General features: G+C 66.5%; 3 protein-coding genes across 3 annotated transcripts in view; all 3 read left to right on the top strand.

The window, feature by feature from the left end:
• Positions 1-2,643: 2,643 nt before the first annotated feature.
• Positions 2,644-5,963, top strand: EMIHUDRAFT_450854 (hypothetical protein). The gene is made up of 8 exons (XM_005773298.1): positions 2,644-3,174; positions 3,399-3,478; positions 3,561-3,790; positions 3,864-3,953; positions 4,152-4,185; positions 4,388-4,528; positions 4,604-4,712; positions 5,123-5,963. The coding sequence occupies exons 1-8, from the start codon at positions 3,035-3,037 to the stop codon at positions 5,160-5,162; spliced, it is 864 nt and encodes a 287-aa protein (XP_005773355.1). The 5' UTR covers positions 2,644-3,034; the 3' UTR covers positions 5,163-5,963.
• An 8,928-nt stretch (positions 5,964-14,891) lies between these two features.
• On the top strand, positions 14,892-17,537 carry EMIHUDRAFT_435744 (hypothetical protein). Its single transcript, XM_005773297.1, has 9 exons — positions 14,892-15,561; positions 15,631-15,686; positions 15,907-15,971; positions 16,089-16,215; positions 16,284-16,413; positions 16,484-16,602; positions 16,770-16,823; positions 16,891-17,005; positions 17,076-17,537. The coding sequence occupies exons 1-9, from the start codon at positions 14,928-14,930 to the stop codon at positions 17,159-17,161; spliced, it is 1,386 nt and encodes a 461-aa protein (XP_005773354.1). The 5' UTR covers positions 14,892-14,927; the 3' UTR covers positions 17,162-17,537.
• Positions 17,538-21,270: 3,733 nt separating this feature from the next.
• Positions 21,271-22,459, top strand: part of EMIHUDRAFT_207950 (hypothetical protein) — a gene marked incomplete at both ends in the record, with an annotated part of 5,164 nt that continues 3,975 nt past the window's right edge. The window contains one exon of the mRNA XM_005773296.1: positions 21,271-21,450. Coding sequence (XP_005773353.1) covers positions 21,271-21,450 — 180 coding nt within the window. The remainder of the gene's footprint in view (positions 21,451-22,459) is intronic.

The raw sequence follows: 22,459 nt of genomic DNA, 5'->3' as shown, positions 1-22,459 counted from the left end.
GCGCGGGCGGTGCGCGGGCGGTGCGCGGACGGTGCGCGGGCGGTGCGCGGGCGGTGCGCGGGCGGTGCGCGGGCGGTGCGCGGGCGGTGCGCGGGCGGTGCGCGGGCGGTGCGCGGGCGGTGCGCGGGCGGTGCGCGGGCGGTGCGCGGGCGGTGCGCGGGCGGTGCGCGGGCGGTGCGCGGGCGGTGCGCGGGCGGTGCGCGGGCGGTGCGCGGGCGGTGCGCGGGCGGTGCGCGGGCGGTGCGCGGGCGGTGCGCGGGCGGTGCGCGGGCGGTGCGCGGGCGGTGCGCGGGCGGTGCGCGGGCGGTGCGCGGGCGTGCGCGGGCGTGCGCGGGCGTATCGCGCGAATCGTGCTGTGCGACCGCCTTTTGTTGTAAAAGAACTTCTTTTAGTGTCACATTCTTTTGAGGCGTGTCAGGAGACGGAACACGGAGGAGCTGTATAGGTCACTAGAGACCCACACCATCGCTACATCACCACAACCACCAAGTCGGATACAAGTCGATGACAATGTGCGCGGCAGGGCAAACCAAACATGAGACGGTTACACAAGGACGGTCAGGCTACGGTCAGGAAGTAGGTTTGAGTTCACACTCTCCAACACTCCCCCATTGTCTCCGCAGTCTTCAAGGAGTTTGACCAAGGTCGTGGGCCTGGCAGCGAGCGCCGGATTTGCGTGCGGTCAGCAGCCGTGGGGACAGCTCTCCGCCTGGCATTCGTCGCGGGATCTGCTAACTCTGACAATGCGGAAATACATAAAAAGTCGCTCAGATTTCAAGTCTCGCTTCGCTTCCATGCGCGAATGGCTTCGCGCATTCCGGTGGCCCGGGGTTGCTCAGCTGGAGGCGGCGCCGATTTGGCCTGTTTGCTACGGAGGTGTTTTCGCAGCGTCGCGCAGTGCAGCGTCGAAAGTGCCGCGCTCCTTTTGGAATGAGCTCAGCGCTTCGCTCTCACGCGGCGACAACATCGAGGAGGGCCACTTTACCGAACGCTTGTGGGCGGCGGTGCTCGGCCAACCGCCTGATGATGCGGAAGCGCTCGCCGCGGCGGCCGCCTGTAAGATCGCAAAAAATAGCAACGGCTTGCTCGGCACGCTGGTGGGCTGCCGTACGCATGGAGTAGCCGTTCTGTTGCCGACCGCTTAGGGCAGATGATTTGCATTTGGGATCCCAGCGGGCGATCCCAGGAAGTTGAATGGTACTAAAGCTAGTTGAACTGGTAGTTGCACCGCGCGGTACAGTATATGAGAAGCGTAAGCTGAGAGTTGCGCTGACTCTTTCCGCACCGGCCAAGCCGCCGTCTAGATAGGGTGCCCACAGGATCCAAAAGAAAATAGCTTTGCGTCTCAAAAAGGGACGCACGAGGCAAATCTGATGTTGGATTGTTCCAATAGGAGAGAGGCCTCTTCCGTTGGGGGACCGAGTTCATAGGAAACGAGGGTTTCCCATTGTGTCCCCTTCGCGTGCGAGCGTGACACTGCACTTGGCGCCGAGCGCCCGCGGCTCAGACCTTGTGCAGGCCTACCCTCTGTGGGAGCACCGGTCCGGACCGATGGCGCTCGGTGTGGAGCAAGCAAGACCCCCCCCCCCTCTGGGCCGGCGCGGGGGCCCCAGAGGGTGTCCATGCGGGGGGGAGATGGGGTCCCATGGCCCGCCGCAGGCGCCGATTTTTTGGAGTTTTTTCTTTTTTTCGCCATTTTTTACTTGTTTTCATGGGGAATTCGGCGTACTTGCGGCCATGCTATCACGCCTTGCGACAGCCTGTCGGCGCAGCTGACCGTGCCATGATGCACAATTGATCACCTGCATAGCTCGCGGCCTTAGTATCAAGCATTCAGTGACGACCTGATCGTACGGCCAGTAGGAAGGTGTCCTTCCAGCTGCGTGCACGCTTCTGGCGCAATGCGCGTCACCTCGGATTGGCTGCTGGCACTCTCGAGGCTATGCCTACACAGCCTCGCGCGCATGGGCAGTCAAGAGGGACCACGCACCTTCTCAGGACAGCGCCGGTGCCTCTCTCTTGGACCGGCAAACTTGGTGGTCTCGTGTCACCAATGTGGGACCAGTGCGGCATCGCGCCATCGACAGCTCTGAACTGCGCCTCACCACTGACCGGGAAGGCCGCCAAGTGGGCCAGCACAGGTCGCACATTGTGGCAGCAGTCAGCAGTGCATGGCTGATAGCTAGAGCAGCAGCGTCAGGGTCGCAGGGTCGGATCGTGTCAAGCCTCTCGCCCGGCCGGCCGCGTGCAGACGTCGGCCTGTCTGCTGTCTGGAGTGATCTGTCGGCGGTCAGTACGACCGATCAGGTCGGAGTTTGCTGATGGTTGGAGGGTCTATCTGTATGTACTCCTCGAGATCTCTCCAAATCTGCCCTCTACTTAACCGTACTTAATCGGGAAGTCGGTGCTCATAGAGACTCATAGAGCCGGAGCCCCGTTTCCGCACTGCGGCGCGGCGCACGGTGCCTCCGGGGGGCCCCGCGCCGGCCCAGAGACATCACCACAGCCACCAAGTCGGATACAAGTCGATGACAATGTGCGCGGCAGGACCAAACCAAACATGAGACGGTTACACAAGGACGGTCAGGCTACGGTCAGGATGTAGGTTTGAGTTCACACTCTCCAACAGCAGGCGAGTCTAGGCGACGGCGGCGTCCTCCCACACCAATCATTCTCTGTTTCGCCGCATACAGATATGCAGGCCACCCACGAACCCGCTGCTCCGCTTCAGCACGCCCGACCCTGCTCCGTTCGCCACCGACTCGTCACTCACCGTCTACTCCAGCGGAGGTTACGCGGGCCACGCATTTCCCATCCATCGCTACCAGCGGGCGGATGGGTCGTGGCGATTTGTCGGGTGGGCAATGCGCGGCGCGAGCTGGTGGCGCCCTCGCACGGCGCGGGACGATGCGCCCGCAAGGCAGCGGCTCACTCACGTTGGCCGCGCCTCATGGCCGGGCGGCGCGTCTGCGTGGACCGAGGACGACTACTGGGCGCCCGAGCTCCACCGCGTCCGCGGCCATGCGGGCCCTAGATGCGGAAACACGGATCCGTGCACTCCGACACTCTGTTGCAGCCGCATTCTGCCGTATTGGTGTCCGTAGCCCTTCTCCTCACACCCCGACCTTGGTGCATGCACGGCGCAGGCCGGCTGCTCCTCTTCTACACGGCGAGGTGTGCTTTAAATCGACAGAATCTAAATCGACAGAATCGCGCGCCTCCACAATGAACCAAATACAGTTCAGACCCACTGAGACGGTGTTCGAGTTCGGCGCCGTCACGCCGCGCCGTTTTCGAAGCGCGGGGCGAGGAGCCCGTGAGCTGACACGCCCGCCGCACGCTGTGAGCGGGGCCTTGTGCCCGGCGAATCACCGCCCTGCATCCCGTGCACTCCCGAGGCGGCGCGACGGCACACTCTGCATCGGCGTCGCCGCCAGCGCGTCGAACCTTCCGACGGGGCCGTTTGCCGACGCGCTGGGCGCGCCGCTGCCTGTCCATACCACACCACCCACGGGACTGAACCCACATTGGGTTCGATCCTTTGGGAGGTATGGTACTAGGTCAGCCGCTGTTGTGCCGCCCGGACGGCGCGATCGACCCGCACGTGTTTATCGACCGGAGGGGAGACGACGCGACCCCGCACTTGCTGTGGAAGGATGACTCCAACGCGCGCGGCGCTCGCACCACCATCTTTCTTCAGCGGCTGCGCGCCGACGGCCTGGGCCTCGAGGGCGCGCCCAAGCCGCTGCTGTCCAACGACCCGGCCGGCTGGGAGGGGCCGCTAGTGGAGGTTTCCTCACTCGTGCTCGATGTCTCCATCTCGGCTGCATCTCGGCTGCATCTCGACTGTATCTCGGCTGCAGGCTCCTTGGCTTGTGCTCGACACCTCGAGCGCGCCGCACTACTACTTCCTATTCTACTCCGCCAACGCCTTTAATGGGCCCAAGTACGCAGTCGGCGGCCCTAGAAGCAGAAGACGCGTTCTTGTACTGCAGCTAGCACTCGAGAGGACACGCATTCAGCCGTATCCGAACCGTATTTGTTCTTCGGCTGCACTCACTGTATCTCTGTCGCTCGTTCTCACACAGCGCTCTGAATTCTCTTGCACAATACCGTACTCCCGCCCTCATGTTGGTGTATTCTTCACGTAGGTCGGCGTCGCGCGCGCAACGTCCCTCGCCGGCCGTTTGCCTAGAAGTGGAACACGGATCCTTGTACTCCGAGTAGCGGTCGAGAGGACCTGTATTCAGCCGTGTTCGGACAGATATTTCGCTTTCTTCGATGCATCCCGTATCTCTCGTCTTCACGCGGAGCTCTGCATACGCTGCACGAGACCGCATTCCCGCCCCCGATGCGTGTGTATTCAACATGCATGTTGTGCACGTAGGACCGTACGTCAAGCGCGGCGCCCCGATCCTCCGCACGTCGCGAAATGCCTCCGCCAGCCCATTTGCAGGGCCGGGCCATTGCGCCGTCGTCGGCGCACCCGGCGCGGGCAAGGCGCTCCTCTTCTACCACGTTTGGCAGCGTGACCCGCGCGCCCGCGCGCGCAAAGCGGCGGCGGGCCGCCGGCTCATGGTGAGCGGCGTCTCGTACGGCCGAGGGGCGGGGCGGTGGCCGGCGGTGGGCGAGAGGGGAGTGCCGCACGTCTCCGTCGGCGGCGTCAGGACGTGGGTGGAGCGATTGTGGCTCGGAAACAGGACGCGGAGAGGGTCGGCGCGCATCGGCACGCATCGCCCCGGCCCAAGGTCGGAGAGTCGTGTCATAGGAGAGGAGAGAGTGTGGAGATGTTTTGTGCGGGATCAGGCCCGAGTCCCTAGTGTCGCCGGAGCGGGTAGCTCCCTTTTTCGTAACAGGAACATTTTTTTCTGGGGGAACCAAACCGTGGAGCAAAAGAAACACGAGCTACGATTACCAGCACCACCATTACCATCACCACTACTACGACGCGCGCTGGCCCTCAAGGCTCTGGCCACACGAAGTACTTGATCTCGCGCTGGAACCACGACCTCATCAAATCCTTGTTATCCTCCGAGAAGGTCGGCAACGCAATCTTCGGCGGATTTTCCTTCGGGAAACCCAGAGGAATTCGCTGCGCGCGTTCTGGATGATGGAACCTCAGGGCGCTGACAAGAGAGTTCACCTTCAGCTCGGGGAGCTAGGCAGGGCCTACCTCGCCGCCCGGGCGGCGCTCGGGGCGGCGCCTGAGTGGCTCTTCCAGCTGCCCGGCGAGCGGCGGCCGCTGACGCGCCACATGGCGGGCTGGGTGAGCGAGACGCTCGACGAGGAGGGCGTGCGGGCTCCGGCCGGCTTCGTCTACCTCGGCCACTCGCTGCGCTCTGGCGGCTCGAGCGCCGCGGAGGCCATCCGAGTGCCCCGCTTTAGGGGCAACTGGCTCGGCGGCTGGTCTCAGAATGGCCGGACGCGCGAGCTCCACTACATGGACCCGTCGGTGCTGCCGTCGCCCGAGGCCTACGAGCTGCTCGGCTGGCTCCTGGACGGATCCTACCAGGCGCTTCCACCGTCGTGGGAGCGCCGCCGCGGCGCTGCTGACACAGCGGAGCCCGGCGAGCCGACGAGCTAGCTCCCTCGTCACACACGCGCACGGACGCATGGAGATCCGCGCGCGTGCCACACACACACACACACACACACACACACACACACACACACACACACCACTCCATACGCGAGCCCGCTCTCGCTCCGCCGCTCGTGCGCCCCGCGCGCATGTCGGCCTTCTCATGCCTCCGGCCTCCGAGCGCCCACCTCGGGCGCTCGGGCGGTTGGGGATGGCATATCGGTTCCCTGGGCGTTCACTAGCGCTCGCTTGTGGGTGAGAACGGAGTTCTCTGGGTAAGCTCAGCTGTGAACTTCCCAGTTGTTTGCTCTCCCTCCCTCCCTTACCCTGTTCATGACTTGCTAGCGGGACCTGAGTATTGTATAAAAATACTGTGAGGCGTAAAATCAAGGGCCCGGAGAGTCTGACCACGAGGGTCCTCGCCCCCCCCCCCCCCCAGCATGTGGTGAAGGCGCTGGGGGGGTCGGGACCCCCCCCCCCCCTAGCATGTGGTGAAGCCTCTGGGGGGGGTCGGACCCCCCCCCTAGCATGTGGTGTGAGCAGAAGGGCGCCCCCCTCCCCCTGGAAGCGAGATGTGCGTCTGGGGGGGCGACCCCCCCATCTTTGTTTACCGAATGCGTCTCTGGATTAGAGTGCGTCTAGTAGGCCTCCTACTTAGACGCTCGCTGTCCTCGGTATGCTCGAGCATCCTAAGATGCGCGAGTCTATATTAGTTGCTCCGCGCATCCCGAATTGCTCGCGGCATCTCCGATTGGCGTTGCTGTCTCAAAAGACGCGCCGTGCATACTGTGAACAGCGCGTGTCTCAGAAGACGCGCGCATATTTTGAACAGCGTGTGGATCTCAAGAAATACACGCACGTATAAAAACAAAAAAGAAAACGAAAACTCGGCGTGGCGAGCGCTGCGCGGCGGGCCGTGCCCCCGGCTGTGCGCCGCGGCTGCTGCGCTACTACTCGCACAGCCGCGGCGCGCCCACCCGAGCACTCGTGGGTGGGCGCCCTGTAGCCTCTCCGCGCAACGTGCTGGGGCACGGACAGCGGCTCTCACGTGTGGCAGCGGCAGCAGGCCCACCGCTGCACCGACTCACACTGAACAGCACGCACAGGACACAGTCACAGAACACTGCCCCTGACGCCACTCACGGCCACGGGCTACTCAGACTTGGACACAGGCACCTCGCTTAGCACTCCGTGCACGTGGCTGCCGGTTGCCGTCACCAGCGCCGCTTCCTGCCCAGATCAAACACCTGCGACGTGGCGGAGGCGATGAGCGGCCCGCGGTCGCCGTGAGAGCGCGCGTGGTGGGCGACGGCTCACCGATCGAGCGGAAGCGGTCACGCTGTGGGGGCGGCGGAAGCGGTCACGCTGTGGGGGCGGCGGCGAGGCGGGCAAGCCACCCGCAGATCCCCAGAAGGACGCCGTCGCGAGGTCGAGGGCGGGCGGCGGGGGCGGCGAGAGCGAGGCGCGAGGCGCGAGGCGGTGTTGGCGGCGGCGGTGGCGCGGGCGGCGGCGGTCACGGAGCGGGGGCGAGAGGGTGGTGGCGAGCAAGACACCCGTGCGCGCTGCGCGGTCGCCGTTCTGACTCACATGCCTGCGGACAGCGCCGACGGGTGGTGAGGAGGGCGGCGAGCCGGCGGGCACGGTGTGCGCGCGGTCGCCGCGCGCTGGTGGGCGACAGCTCACCGAGCGAGGAGCGAGGAGCAGGAGCTGGAGAGCTGGAGCTGGAGCGAGTCGGGATGCCCGGTCCCTCAAATCGCCAAGTCAAACAAGAAAAACCGCGCCGCTGGCCGACTCTCGGAAGTACGCTGTCTTCCGTGTCTAGGCGCACGCCCACGCCCTCAGCCTCGAACTGGCCCCGCTACCTGCCGCGCAAACTGGTTGGTGGGGGGGGGAGGCGGCGTCGCCGTCGGATCGTCGTAAGCAGTGCATGCAACTTTGGTCTTTGCGCCCAGAGCTCGTGGCGCGAGCACGCGGGCGCCGTCGCGCCGCGCGCGCCCAATTCTGCTGGCACACGGCACGCGTCGTCACTCAGCCGCGGAGAACAGGCGGTGCTGTGCGCGAAGCGCGCGCGATCTCGTAAATTTAAGGCTGGATCCGGCCATTCCAAGGGTATACCTTTGAGAATCCCCAGCGTCCCACCCTCCTAGTCACACTCTCAATATCTCGAACACGAAGTGCTGCGATCGGGAGCGGCCCATTTCTTTTTTTCTTTCTTTTTTTGGGTCCTGTGGGCACCCTAGTCTAGAGAGACGCGCCTACCGTACGTTTCACCCCTCCGTGGTCCATGCACGTGCCACGCCACACCGCCCGCCGCGCATCGCCGCGCGCCTGCCACGCGTTGCGGACTCTATTCACGCGAGCGACGCACACGCGTTCTCTGAGCCGGCTAAGCGAGTGCCCCCACGCACTCGTAGCCGTGCGCGCGCAGGCTCGCGAGCACGGCCCCGCGGCGCGCCGCGTCCGCGGCGTAGCGCTCGAGGTCGATCTCGCAATACTGCGCCGTGTGCGGCGCCGCGCCCTCGGATGCGTTCGCGGGCGCGGCGTGCACGAGCCTCCTCCCAAACGGTCCGCGCATCAGCGCGGCGTCGCGGCGCAGGAAGGCGTCGTTGAGGGGCGCGAGGTCGGTGCACGTGTAGGGCGCGTCGACGAGCAGCGCGTCGAGCTCCCGCACGCTGGGCAGCGTGCGCGGCGCGCGCCGCTGCTGCGCGGGTGGCTGGCATTTGAGCTGCTGGGGGAGGTGGTACAGCCACGCCGAGAGCATCTGCGAGTGGCGCGCGTAGCCGTCGGGGCGGCGGTTAACCTCTAGGCGCGTGCCCGCGTACTTCTGCTCGGACGCGAGGACGTGCCGCGGCACGCCCATGAGCTCGGCGAAGGCGTCCGTCAAGTCGAGGCCGTCGCGCTGGACGCCCTCGTACGAGATGCCGCGCACGCCAAACCCCGCCGAAGAGAGCGCGCCCACAGTGGCGCTCGGATCGAGGGCGCGCAGCTCGAGGGCGCGCTCCGCCTCCGGCGCGGGACCCAGCAGCTCGGCCGCCCACTTCGACAAGCCGGGGGCGGGGCATCCGCTCGTGCGGAGCGGCTTGTTGAAGTTGGGCCCGCCCACGCAGTCCTGAAAGGCCTCGTGGTACGTGGACACAGCGTGGTCGGCACGCGCGCCGCGGTAGACGTACAGCGCGGTCACCTCGCTAAAGAGCGGAGCGAGCGTGGCGTGCAACTTTGCGACGCCGCACGCGTCGATTGAGTCGAAGGTCTCGGACGACAGGATGGCGTTGGGCGCGACGGGGCTCTTGGAGACGCGCCGCATCTCTGCCTCGAAGGCCCTTAGCGTGTCGGCGGTGGCGAGCGTGCCCCCCCTGTGGTCCGCAAATGTGGGCAGGCCCGCGCAGCTCGCGCGCAGCGCGAGGGCGATGCTGCTCATCCCCTTCATGTCGCTGCCGGGCGCCCACGCGTGCCAGCCGTGCTGGTGCAGCGGGACCGCGCGCTTCACGAGCTGGAACTGCAGGTGTGAGCTGCCCGTCTTGTGAGGGCCGACGTGCACGAGCACGCGAGCGCCCGACCCCGCCGCCGCCGCCGCCGCCGCCGCCCTCGCCGTCGCCGCCGCCACCAAGGCGGCGGCGGTCGCCGCCGCCGCTGCCGATGCCTGCGAGGCGGCGGGCGCCGAGGTGGCGAGCGCCGAGGCGGCGGTCCCGGCGCAGCCGTCTGCCACGTGCGGCGCGTCGGCTTGTGACGAGGCCGCGAGGTCGGGTTCCGTCTCCGAGAGATCATCGGGCACGGGGGGCAGCACCGCCGTGTCGCACTTGGAGAGGAACAGTTACTGTAGTGGCTGCCCCCGCCCGCCAGCACCGCCGACACCACCGACTTCGAGGGCGACGGCGAGAGCAGCACCGCCCACAGCCGCTCCGCGAAGTGCCCCTCCTCGATGTTGTCGCCGCGCGTGAGCGCGTCCCGCAGCGCGATCCAGTCGGAGCGCGGGGTGCGCCGCACGGCGGTCGCGGTGGCCGCGAAAGTGCCGCCGTAGCACACGAGCCGCACCGCGTGCCGCGCAGCGTCGACGCGGGCGTGGGTCACGGGGGAGAAGACAGCGCGCGAGAACTGGCGCAGCGGGCGCTGCGCCGCGCGGAAAGCGTCGACGTTGGCGCGCCGCGTCTTCGGGTTCTGGTCGTGCTGCACGTGGTAGTCGTCCATTTGGAACTCGTCCGCCTCGACGGCCACGTGCCACAGACGCGACGCCCTCGCCCCGAGCATGCCCGCTAGGTGCGAACCGCACGCGAAGCCGTCGCGCGACGCCGAGAGGCCCTGCGCGAGGCGGGTGACCCCGATGGGCGCCAAAACCGTCTCCTCGCCGTTCTCGTACCCCATCGACGTGTCCTTCAGGAAGAGTATCGACGCGGGGAGCGTGCAGTAGCGCGCCGCCAGGAACCGCGCGAACGTGTGGTCGTTGCGCCCCACGTTCTCCACCGTCTCGACGGTCGCGTGTCGCGGCAACTCGCTTGCGCCTGCCCACGCATAGAGACGGGAAGGCGCGGGCGCGTCGGTAGCCGGCGGGGCGCGCGGCGCGCACGGGCTCCGGTGGGCTCGGGGCCGCCGGCGGGCGCGCACGTGGCTTCTTGCCGCACTTGGCGACGACGTTCACCCTGGTCACGTTCGCGCCCACTTGCGCGAGCTTGTCGAGCGTCCCCATCAGCCAGGCCAGCGACGCGCTGCAGTACGCGAGCACGATCTCCGTCTCGCCGAGCGGTCGGTCGCCGGCGTGCAACGCGGGGTGGCCCCGATTGTCGGTGCTCATCGCCGGGCAGGCTCGGTGCTCTGCGGCGAGGACAGCGCCATTGCTGCCGTGATGCTCAACGCCGTCGCCTCGGATGTAGTTGCTGCCCCGCAGGATGCAGGCCACGTCCGTCCGTGATTCGCACACCCGACCCGAGCGCAAGATAGCGGGCACGCAGCACTTGCGCGGCCCGCCGGGGCGACCGGAGCAGCCGCGTCCGCCGCACAGCCCGCACGAAGCGCTGCAGCAGACACTTAGTTCCTGGACGCCGGCGGAGCAGTCGGCGAATCGACGAGAGGAGGCCGTGTGCTCCACGGGAACTCGGATGGGCGGCAGTCGAGGATGCAGCTGCATTGGTGCGAGGCTGTCGGGCAGCGTAGACTCTGCAACAGCTGCGGCGAGGGCAGCGCCACTGCTGCCGTGATGCTCAACGCCGTCGCCTCGGATGTAGTTGCTGCTGGCCCGCAGGATGCACGCCACGTCCGTCCGTGATTCGCACACCCGACCCGAGCGCAAGATAGCGGGCACGCAGCACTGGCGTGGCCCGCCGGGCCGACCGGAGCAGCCGCGTCCGCCGCACAGCCCCGCACGCAGCGCTGCAGCGGAGAATCTGGTAGAATGGCTACCATAGCCTAGCATGGCACCCGCGGGCAAAGCTGCCCCCAGGTCCCTAGAGTCCATGGGCATTCCCAAAGGATATATCAGCGTGAGGTGAGGGCGCAACGGTGGGGGCTCTTACCAGCCCCTTAAAGTCGGGCCTCTCGGGCGGCGGTCAGAGGGGCGGGCAAGGGCACGTGGGAGAAGGGTCAGTGCGGCCCACAAGGTGTGAGCTACCCCCTCTCCTAGGTGTGGCTCTACAGCCCCTGAGGCCCTCTAGACTTCTATACCAACAGCTTGGGCAGAGGTCCTCGGGGTGGGGGGAGAGGGAGCTCCCCTTTTCAGACCCCCCCAACCGCGCATTAACTCGTCCCCCAGTGTGTTGCAAATTTTTGGCGCGCCCTGCTCGCCCGCAGCGCGGGCTTTTGGCCTAATCTCTGGCACCAGGCTGGCCTAGCAGACCTGATCTCCAGCCACCATGAGCTAGAGCTTATGCGCATCGGGCCGTGGGGCGTGGTGCAGCTTTGAAAAAACGAGGCAAAGTGACCGTCTCGGAGCACCGTGACGCCTTCGGTGGCAGCGGTGGCAGGGTGGTGTGGCGCGAGAACAACCTCGACTCGCGAGCTCTTGCTTGACATGCCAGCAGGGGCATGTCATGCCTCGCCAGGAAGGCCGGTATTACCACCTCTAGAGCCTGAGGCGGCGAGATTCAGCGAGATTGGTGCGATTTGCCGGCTCGCGCCCCGTCTGCTGTGCGAGCAAAGGCGCACGTCGGGCGCCGTGGGGGGCGCAAAATCGCGTTTGACGCCGCACATCCGACTAGAGAGTTGTAGCCCGGGGTCCGTAGTACAACCCCAGACTCGGACACTTGATGTCATTCGCTCGCCCGCGCCCTCTACGGCGCGCAGCGCGCGAGCACAAAATCGGCCCGACTTAGCCGATTTTGAGCACGTCGGCTGCACGAGCCAAGGCGCACTCCGGGCGCCGTGGAGGGCGCAAAATCGCGTTTGACGCCGCACATCCGACTAGAGAGTTGTAGCCCGGGGTCCGTACTACAACCCCAGACTCGGACACTTGATGTCATTCGCTCGCCCGCGCCCTCTACGGCGCGCCGACTTCTGGGAATTGCAAGGCGGCTCGCGCCCGTCTGCTGCACGAGCCAAGGCGCATGTCGGGCGCCGTGGAGGGCGCAAAATCGCGTTTGACGCCGCACATCCGACTAGAGAGTTGTAGCCCGGGGTCCGTACTACAACCCCAGACTCGGACACTTGATGTCATTCGCTCGCCCGCGCCCTCTACGGCGCGCCGACTTCTGGGAATTGCAAGGCGGCTCGCGCCCGTCTGCTGCACGAGCCAAGGCGCACTCCGGGCGCCGTGGAGGGCGCAAAATCGCGTTTGACGCCGCACATTCGACTAGAGAGTTGTAGCCCGGGGTCCGTACTACAACCCCAGACTCGGACACTTGATGTCATTCGCTCGCCCGCGCCCTCTACGGCGCGCCGACTTCTGGGAATTGCAAGGCGGCTCGCGCCCGTCTGCTGCACGAGCCAAGGCGCACTCCGGGCGCCGTGGAGGGCGCAAAATCGCGTTTGACGCCGCACATCCGACTAGAGAGTTGTAGCCCGGGGTCCGTACTACAACCCCAGACTCGGACACTTGATGTCATTCGCTCGCCCGCGCCCTCTACGGCGCGCGCCGTTCTTGGAGGACTTGCACCCGCCACAAGGCGGCCGAACGGCGCAAGTCGAATTAATTTTATTTTCGCGCGCCACCAGCCGTAGAGGGCACGCGCGCGAGCGACTTTTTACGACAAGAGAGGTACTATACAACGCTTTTTAATACTTAATGCGCCCCCCCTTGGCCTCGATGCACAGCTTGCGCCGCTTTTCGAAGGACCCGACCGTCTTCTTCAGATAGGTGGTTCCCACCTCGCCTCCCTGGGGAGTGTCCGAGTCTTATAAGTGACACTAGGTAAGCTAAAGAGAGTAGCTATCATCATTAGAAACCCCCGCGCTGCGGGCGAGCAGGGTGCCCGAAGATTTGCAGCACATGTGTCGCGCCTGCTTCCGCCGTCAGGCGGGAGCGCGCGACACACCCCGGGTCGAGTTAATGCGCATTTCTTCTCTGCACTGTAGCCCTTGAGAAAGAGCTTGCATTATGCAAACCTGTGCCTGTGCCCTAGGAAGTAGACTGGGAGGGGTACTCCCATAGGCAAGAGGAGGTCTGGAGAGGCCCACAGCGGTCAGGAGAGGCCCCAAGAGGGTGCTAGATGAGAGTCAGCAGAGCGCGCCGTCTCGGCGGCTATGGGCAAGTGGGCTGAGAGACAAGAGGGATTTTTCTCTCGGGCGGAAGATGAAGCCCCGACTTCTAATAAATTGTGCCAGGCGTAGCCGGGGGCGGGCAGCACGGAACCGATTTTTATTTGGCGCAGACCCATCCTTCCTGAGTCACCAGAAAATCCCAACGATCCTTGAGTGGAGGCCGCCTTGGCCGCTTTTGCGGCCTCTCCGGAGAATCTGGTAGAATGGCTACCATAGCCTAGCATGGCACCCGCGGGCAAAGCTGCCCCCAGGTCCCTAGAGTCCATGGGCATTCCCAAAGGATATATCAGCGTGAGGTGAGGGCGCAACGGTGGGGGCTCTCACCAGCCCCTTAAAGTCGGGCCTCTCGGGCGGCGGTCAGAGGGGCGGGCAAGGGCACGTGGGAGAAGGGTCAGTGCGGCCCACAAGGTGTGAGCTACCCCCTCTCCTAGGTGTGGCTCTACAGCCCCTGAGGCCCTCTAGACTTCTATACCAACAGCTTGGGCAGAGGTCCTCGGGGTGGGGGGAGAGGGAGCTCCCCTTTTCAGACCCCCCCAACCGCGCATTAACTCGTCCCCCAGTGTACACATGATACACTCCGATATCTTAGTGTTGTGTCAGCGCGTTGTGGTGTAGCCGAGGCACAGAATAAGTAGTCTTGTGAGAGTGTGTAAGAGTAGGGAGAGCGCGCGTGTGGAGAGGGTGTGTGGAGCGCGGTCGCGGGTTGCGCCGCAAGTTCTTCCCCTCCCAGATTCTTCCCTCGTTAGCGTGGCTCCCGCCCTGGCGCCCCCAATGCTTCATCGACCGAGACGAAGAAGCAACGCGTTCAAGCACGCACTGCACGCCGTTACCACCACACGCAACGAAAAAATGTGCGCATTGATCTTTTGTCAGAAGTCTTCGCGTTCGCAATGTTTTCGATGTCCCACGCAGCGCTGCAGCAGACCTTGCGGCTTGGGTCCTGGACGCCGGCGGAGCAGTCGGCGAATCGACGAGAGGAGGCCGTGTGCTCCACGGGAGTGACGGTGAGGTTGAGACGGTGGTGGAAGACCAGGCGGTGCGCCTCGGCCGACGGCGAGAAGGACGAAAACATCTCGGGCGGGGGCCGATGGCGAGGACACAAAGCGCGATGTGCAGGCCACCGACCATCGTTGTAGAGCGCGGGTGCGATAGCAGTACTATGGCGAGCTCAGCCGACTATCTGGGCCGGTGCGAGTCTACTGGCTCGCGCACGCTCTGCGCACAACAAGGCAAAAAACGGCGACGCGCCGCACGCCTCAAAGGTGATCTCGGGTGATCTCGGGGACTCGGCCGACTCTATACACATGTGGACACCTCGAGGCTGGGAGGTGGGGCCGCTGTCCATTGAGCGTGAAAGTGCCACCAGACTTCCGGCTCACTAGGATACCGATCGAAGGCGACACCATACCCACATAAAACAGCCGCATTAATCCAACAAGCGCACGCGCACACACGCCGTGATTTCCAGCTTGAAGAGAGGGAAAAACCCGACGGGAGGGCCCAGACCTACCCTACCTACCCCGTCATGAGGGCCGGCCAAGCAAAAAGAACACACACCTGAACAAGTGCTCAAGAGGCCAAGAGCACGACGACACATTCACGGCGCCGAGAACCCCTCTAAAACTCGCTGCCGAGGCGCTGTGGGCTCGAGGACAGGAGGCGCATGCCCCGGGCAAGAGGGAGGCGGCTGCTCTCGTGGCTGCTGCTGCAGCTCTGCTCGGCGCAGGACGCCGCGGGCCCGGGCGAGCTCCGCCACGGCCTCGTCTTCGACGCCGGCTCCTCCGGCACGCGGGTGCATGTCTACTCGTGGAAGATCGGCGGCGGAGGGTCGAAGGACTCCTTCGACCTGATCGCCGACGACCTGCTCAAGATCAAGCCCGGCCTCTCCTCCTTCAAGGGCGAGCCGGAGCAGGCCGGCGCCTCGCTCCGCCCGCTCCTCGCCTATGCCAAGGAGAAGGTGCCGGCGGCGGCGGTGCCGGCGACGCCCGTATTCTTGATGGCGACGGCGGGCCTGCGGCTGGTTGGGGAGGGCGCCAAGGACGCGATCCTCGCGTCGGTGTGCGACGAGCTCGGCAAGTCTGGCTTCCGCTTCCGGTGCGAGTGGGCGACGCTGCTCGGAGGAGAGGACGAGGGCCTGTATGGCTGGGTGACGGTCAACTACCTGCTCGGCGCCCTCTACCCGCCCGCCAAGACGCCCGCCGTCGGCACCATCGACCTCGGCGGCGGGTCGGTCCAGGTCGTCTTCGCCACCTCGGAGCCAGTCCCCAACCCGGACGAGTCTCAGCTGTTGACGTTTGGCGCGCGGCATCACTCGCTCAACATCAACCAAGTTGAACCAAGTTGACGTAAAGTGAATTAAATCTAAGGCGCGCGGCAGCACTCGCTGTACGTCAAGTCGCACCTCGGCTACGGACTCGACGAGGCGCGGCCTTGAACCAGCGCTTCTCAACCAGAAACTCATACTGCAGCCGCGAGCCTAGACCGGATTGGCTCTGGGCTGGACTCGGATGCATCTTCACACCCCTCTTCACACCTCCTCTCCACACCTGCTCTTCGCACATCCTCTTCAAACCTGCTCTTCACGCCTCGGTCCTTCCCCCGCCCCGACCCCTCCTGCTATTAGCTTCGAGCCCTCGTCGCAGGCGCGGCGGAAAGCCCTCGACAGCCTAGTCTCGCGGCGAGCCGAGGACAAGCCGGAGCCATTCCGGCGAGAGATAGCCGAGAGATAGCCGCGGTGTAGCCGAGATGTTGCCAATAGTGCTGGCCCTCGCCTCGTGGACACCCAGCCACTCGTGCCTCCCAAGATCGTAGTTCTGCTCCTTAGGCACCCGTGCCTTCCCCGCGGGGCCTCCCTCGAGCACGGCGGCAAGTCGCTGGTCGGCGACGCCGACTGGGCGCGCTGCCTGCGAGTGATGGGTCGGCTCTTCCCGCAACCCTTCGCCGCGGGCCAGGTGGGTGTCGAACTAGTGGATTAGTCTCGCTGTGAGATAAGTAACCGGGTTGCCATGTCTCCCCCCAGCCGAAGCTCGCGGACCGCTTCTACGGCTTCTCGTACATGTACGACCGCACCGCCGCCATCGGGCTGCTGGACGGGCAGCCGCGCCAGTTTGGCTCCGTCGCGATGAGCTACAACGACATCGCCGCCGCTGGCCAGCTCCCTCTGCTGGCTCAGTGCGGGCGGAGATCACTCGAGATCGTCCGAGGTCGTCCGAGATGTAGGCGAGTCCCTCTGCCGGCTCAGTGCGGAGGAGACGGCGACGCGGTTCGCAAACACGCAGGATGCCGCAAAGTCGAACAACTATTGCGGCGACGTGGCGTACGTGGCGGCTCTGCTCAAGGCGAGATCAGCCGAGATGGGCCGAGATGGGCCGAGATAGCCGTTGGCTGCTCCGGTCGAGGCGGCCGGCTTCGAGGGCGAGGGCAGTGCCAATCGCTACGAGTTGACGGAGTGTGGATCAGCCTAGTGCCAACGAGCTACGCTATGACCTGACGGAGTGTGGACCAGGCGCTTGGCTTTGAGGGCGACACCAGCATCACGATGACCAACAAGATCGAGAAGGTGGAGCGGCGTGTGGGCCTCGGCGCCTTGCCCAGTTCCAGACTCACCGATGGTGGACTGCTGCAAGGTGGAGCTTGTGTGGACGCTCGGAGCAATGCTCGCCAAGTCGGCCGAGCTGCTCGCAGACACCGGCTCGGGCGGCCTCGGCGCCGGGAGCGTGATCGGAGGGCTGGTTGCCCTCGGCGCACCGCCGCCGCCGCGCTCTGAGCTGTGACTGTGAACAGCGTTTCTTCACGGGTTATTTGTGGACAGGCTTGGCCGCCGCCGCACTGAAGCTCCTCTCGCAGCGAAGGTCGTACAGCAAGCTCCTTCCCTCGAGCAGGAGAGACTTTAACTAAGTCAGCTGAACAATTCACTACAGTCGTACAGCAAGCTCCTCCCCTCGAGCAGGAGAGACAGACTAGTGACTCGTCATTAGCCGTGAATAATGCTTGCTAACACGCTCCGCCTCTCGAGCAGCGGCGGCTTCTGAGCGGAGTCTGACTGCATCGAGGCTTCATCGATGCGCCCGCGTACCTCCGCGAGAAAGATTGGCGTTTGCCCGCACAATGCCTCCAGAGTGTGCGTATAATCGCTGGCCGTGGACACCTCTCGGGCGTGGACACGTCTCTGGCCTCCTCCTTCGGGCGGATGTGCATGGCACGGATGCATTTTGTGAGCGGTGTGCGATTCGATCATTGTGTTGTACTGTTGTAGTGAGACGCGTTGAGGTTTGACGCCGGACAGGGGGCAGCATCAAACGGACAAGCGTAGCAGCTTTCCATGTGTGTGCGGACGATGCGTACATGCGGCTCCCCTCATCCACACCACCATTCCGCCCGCCTCGCACATTTTGGCATTGATCATTGGGGGCTTTTTGGCCAAAATCGACCAAGACAAATCCGTAGGGTCGCTTAACGGCACCCCCGCGCGGTGCCGAGCGGCCCAGGGCCGGCCAAGGGACCAAATTCGACGGGACCGTGCCGGTTTGTAGAGCTCTAGTAGTCTAACCACCAAAACGATTTCTGACCTCTCCCGTGGCCCCGGCGAGCCCCGGCGGAGGTCCGGCGCGGCGCTCCAAATCCGCTCTTCGCGAGCTTCTACGGGAGTTCACGCGGCCTCTCCGCCTCGTGAGGCACACCCCACACTCACCACGAGCCCTGGGGCTGTGCGCGGATCTTTGGCCGCGGCGTCCGGAGCTTTGGTCGTCGAATATCGGCCGCCAACTAGGCCGTCGAGCGAACGTGTCCGGAGAGGCTCTTGGATGGGTCCGGCAGCGGTCCCATGGACCCAGAAGCTCCCCCCGGCGGAGCACTCACGGCTCGGCCCCCGCCCCTGGTCACCCAGACGTGCCCCTGGACAGCCGTAGGGGCTCGGATGACGACGATGGCGCCCGCGACGACGCCCTCCCCGACGACGTCGCATCTGGCAGACTTTGAGACTACTCTCGGGCGCGGCGGCGCGGATGATCACATGGTTTGGGACTCTCGGTCTGAGCGATGGCAGAGGCCTTTATTTGCAAACGAGGACGCCCCGCGAGGCCCCGTCGGCCGGGAGTGGTGAGTGGGACCATAAACAAGCACTATATCCCGTACCGCGACCAGCCCACACACAGCCCAAACCGCTGCCAAACCGGCCCTGGTCACGCAGGCGGGGAGGCTGCCGGGGCGCCCAAACAGTCCCTCACGAACGCCACACACGGGCCACCACGGCCCGTCCGGCGGCCCGAGTGCCGCCCCACACCCGCCCGACGCCCTCGGCCAGCCAGCGCCCACTCTGAGAGGCTTCACCGCCGCCAGCGCGCCGAGCGCGCCGCCCTCTCCTCGCGCCACACGGGCCCCTGGCCGCACGCCCGAGAGGCGGCCCATAATTTGAGTCGAGACGCGCCGCCGGCCAGCCAGCAGCTCGCCCGCCACCCGCAGAGTGCCGCCGCCGCCCCCAGCCCGCACTGGAGAGGCTCTCCCGGCCGCTAGCCGCTGTCGCGTCGCCCGGCGGCTGCGCTGGCAGCGTGGCGGTGAGGGCGGTGGGGGAGATGGCGGCGGCGGGCTGGGCGGTGGCGGTGAGGGAGCTGGCGGCGACGGGGGCGGGGGTGACGGTGGCGGCGGGCTCGGTGGCGGCGGCGAGGGCGGCGGCGGCGAGGGCGGCGGCGGTGAGGGCGGAGGGGGAGAGGGCGGGGGAGGGCTCGGCGGTGGCGGAGACGGGGGTGGTGGCGAGGACGGCGGAGGCGAGGGCGGGGGCGGGCTCGGAGGCGGTGGTGACGGGATGGCGGCGAGGGCGGTGGTGGCGAGGGAGGCGGCGGCGATGGCGGGGGCGGGCTTGGGGGCGGAGGGCTGGGCGGTGGTGGTGATGGTGGCGGAGGGCTGGGCGGCGGCGGGGATGGTGGCGGAGGCGACGGCGGCGGCGGCGACGGCGGACGCGGGCTTGGCGGGGCCGGGGAGGGCGGTGGTGGCGAGGGAGGTGGTGGCGATGGCGGCAGCGGTGATGGCGGCGGCGGCGACGGAGGGGGCGGTGAGGGCGGCGGCGGAGAGGGAGGCGGCGGCGATGGCGGAGGCGGCGAGGGAGGAGGAGGTGAGAGCGGGGGCGGGCTTGGTGGCGGAGGGCTCGGCGGCGGAGGCGATGGAGGAGGCGGGGGAGGCGGAGGGGGCGACGGCGGCGGGGGCAACGGAGGGGGCGGCGAGGGCGGTGGCGGTGACGGGGGCGGCGGCGACGGCGGCGGTGGGGATGGCGGCGGGGGGAAAGGTGGCGGGGGCGAGGGCGGCGTGCTCGCGACGGCGGCGCCGAGTCGCCCCGAGCGGAGCACGGCCAAAGGTCTGAGACGCGGGGAGGGCGGGGCGGGAGGTCGTCGTGGGGGCGTGGAGGCGCGGAGGCGGCGTGCGGGGACGCGCGGAGGGCGGCGGTGGTGTGTGGGAAGTGGGCGAGGGAGAGCTGAGGCGGCCGGCGGTGGTGGCGGGAGCAGCGGAGGCGACGGCGTCGGAGGGGGTGGGGGGGAGGGAAACAGCGGCGGCTGTGGCGGAGACAGCGGCAGCGGCGGTGGCGAGGGCCTAGCCTGAGGGGGAGGGGGTGGGGGAGGGGATGAGGACGGTGAGGGCGGCTGGGGCAGCCGGGAAGGCAGCACAGGCGAGGCGCGGCGCACCTCAAACTCGAGCGAGTAGCGGGAGTATCACCCGCTGCTCCGGCGGGAGATGCTCCCCCGCCGCCCCCTGGGCCACCCCGAGTGACCTCGCAGCCCACGCCGTGAGGCGCTGCTGTCAGAGGGGTGTATCACCGCCGTATCAACCCCACACTGACCGCCGAGGGGCCCGGCGGGCTGAGGCGCGCGAGGCGGCTTTCGCTCCCGTGGGGCGGCTCTACCCGTCTCAGCACGGCGTCCCGAGGTGTAGCCGTGTACCTGGTGGCAGGGCCATCACTCACGCGCCTACTCGCGGCACAAGGGAAGGCGTGACGCGATCGCGAGAGGCGAGATGGGTGATGGCGAGACAGTCGTTTGGCCCGTTTGAGGCAGGAGTGGTGGCCGCAAACGATGAGAACGACGAGGCATCGCGCGCTTGTGGGGGAGGTGGAGGGAGGCGGAGGCGTGGGCGAGGTGGAGGGCGGCGGGGCCTCGTTTTGTTGTTGGCGCCCCTATCGGGGATTTTTAGGGAGGCGGCGGCGTGGACTAGGTGGGGGGCGGCGGCGGCGTGAGCGGTGGCGGCGGCGGTGTGGGGGAGGTGGAGGGAGGCGGAGGCGCGGGCGAGGTGGAGGGCGGCGGCGGCGTGAGCGGTGGCGGCGGCGGTGGGGAGAAGGTGGAGGCTGGCGGCGGCGTGGGCGAGGTGGGGGGCGGCGGGCGAGGTGGGGGGCGGCGGCGGCGTAAGCGGCGCCGCCGCCGCGATTTTAGGCAGTGGCGTGCTGTGAACAAACAGCGAAGAAGACGCCTGTGGAAAAGCTGGAAAAGCGCCGCTGCTACTTTGTAGTGCGTGTATATTTTGGAGGCCCCCCTAATGTAAATAGATAGAGTGGGCGATGCACGAGCACCAGAGGCACAACAGCGCGCACCCCGCCCCGGCAACGCCGGATTTCTTTTCCCCATTGCGCTTGTTTGTTTCGATATTCTTCATTCATCATCGGATCGGCCAACACGTATGTGCCTCGCGGACGTGGGCCGTCTCTATTGTTTTCAGTCCATTTTTTCTGTTTTAATTCCCTTTTGTTCGCATTGTTTTTTTTCGCTCCGACACGAACAAAAAATCTGGAAGATTTTCTAGGGGTGACGGGCTGCAGCACCAACGCGACTGCAGGCGGAGCCTCGCCATCGCCACCATAGGAGGCTCTGCGGCGGAGCCCTGGCGATGGGATTTGAAGGCGGTGAGTCCTGAACTCACGCGCCGCTGCCCCGAAAAAATTCTCGCCGGCGCGTTTTCTCTCTTTGCCTTTGCCTCGGCGCCTCTTTGCCTTTGCTTCGATCGAAATGGAGGACATAAAAAAGGGATGTATGATCGCCATTGGCACCGGCGGCGCGACGAAGATCGGCAAGGCCACATACGTCGACCGCAGACGGATGGAGGTCCAGGTGCAGTGGCAGCGAGTGCCCGGCGCGTTCTCGAACCACTTCTCCGTGCATGCCGTCGGCGCGAAGACGCCGAAAAAGAGGCGCATCCGCAAAGCCACTGACGTCGACCTGAGCGCGTACCGCGACGCTCACTTCGCGCCGCGATGCTCATCGCGCGGCGCTGCACCAGCGGCGGCCGGCGAGGCGAATGGCGAGGCGGCTGACGAGGCGCCTTCCGGCGGTCTCACAGAGGGTGGCGTGCCGGCGGGCTACACCTCGAGCCCAGAAATGAACGGCGTCGAGGTGCCGCAGCAGGCGGCAGCCTCCGATGCGGTCATGGCAGGTGAGCGAGGCGAGGAGGAGGCGGTGCCGGCGTGGCTCGACAGTGGCGGGCGGGTCAACGCGACGTTCGAGAGAGGCGGCGTGAGCGGCCTCACGCTGCTGATGGACGCCGCCCACCACGGCCACGAGCTGCTGGCCGCGACGCTGCTGCAGCGTGGCGCTTCGATCAACCTGCAGGACAGCGACGGCAGCACCGCGCTGATGTTCGCCGCCGGCCAAGGCCACGAGCGGATGGTCGAGGTGCTGCTCCGGCACGGCGCGAAGGTCATCCTGCAGAACAGCGTCGGCGAAACCGCGCTGATGGCCGCCGCCCTCTTCAACCACCCCGCCGTTGTGCGGCGCTTGCTGCGGGCGGGCGCAGACACGGCGGCGCGCGCTGAGAACGGCAAGACGGCGCTGCAGGTGGCCAACGAGAAGGGCCACGCCGAGTGCGTCGAGGCCTTCAAGAAGCACGTCCAGGAGGTGGTGGCGGGACGGCCCTCGGCGACGGCAGTCGGCGGCGCAGGCGCAGGCGGCGGTTCCTCCGGCGGCGCTTCCTCGGCTGGATCGAGAGTCGCGAAGGATGCCAGCGAGAGCGCCGCCTGCTGCTCCGGCCGCGGCGCGGGTGAGCGGGGAAAGAAGCGAGGCCAGCCGACGGCCGGCGAGGAGCGCGCCACGAGTGCGTGCAGGGCGAGCGGCTCGTGCGCGCCGGCCTCCCCCCGTTTCCAAGGTCCGCACGCCCGCACGCCTGCAAACTGCCAGCACACCCGTATCGCGCCTTCATCCGTATCGCGCCCGCGTCTTCAGGCTG

Source organism: Emiliania huxleyi (assembly GCF_000372725.1).
Source record: "Emiliania huxleyi CCMP1516 unplaced genomic scaffold EMIHUscaffold_34, whole genome shotgun sequence".
NCBI classification, from domain to species: domain Eukaryota; phylum Haptophyta; order Isochrysidales; family Noelaerhabdaceae; genus Emiliania; species Emiliania huxleyi.
This window is presented reverse-complemented; position numbering and strand designations above follow the sequence as displayed.

What these genes read in the sequence shown, in the direction of transcription:
- EMIHUDRAFT_450854 (XM_005773298.1), top strand. Translation starts at nt 3,035, where the DNA reads ATGCGGAAACACGGATCCGTGCACTCCGACACTCTGTTGCAGCCGCAT. An exon ending in GCCGTTTGCCGACGCGCTGG is followed by an intron (nt 3,479 to 3,560) that starts GCGCGCCGCTGC and finishes GTATGGTACTAG; the next exon opens with GTCAGCCGCTGTTGTGCCGC. An exon ending in GGGAGGGGCCGCTAGTGGAG is followed by an intron (nt 3,791 to 3,863) that starts GTTTCCTCACTC and finishes TCTCGGCTGCAG; the next exon opens with GCTCCTTGGCTTGTGCTCGA.
- EMIHUDRAFT_435744 (XM_005773297.1), top strand. Translation starts at nt 14,928, where the DNA reads ATGCCCCGGGCAAGAGGGAGGCGGCTGCTCTCGTGGCTGCTGCTGCAG. An exon ending in ACGTGGCGGCTCTGCTCAAG is followed by an intron (nt 16,603 to 16,769) that starts GCGAGATCAGCC and finishes AGTGTGGACCAG; the next exon opens with GCGCTTGGCTTTGAGGGCGA. An exon ending in CGGAGGGCTGGTTGCCCTCG is followed by an intron (nt 17,006 to 17,075) that starts GCGCACCGCCGC and finishes ATTTGTGGACAG; the next exon opens with GCTTGGCCGCCGCCGCACTG.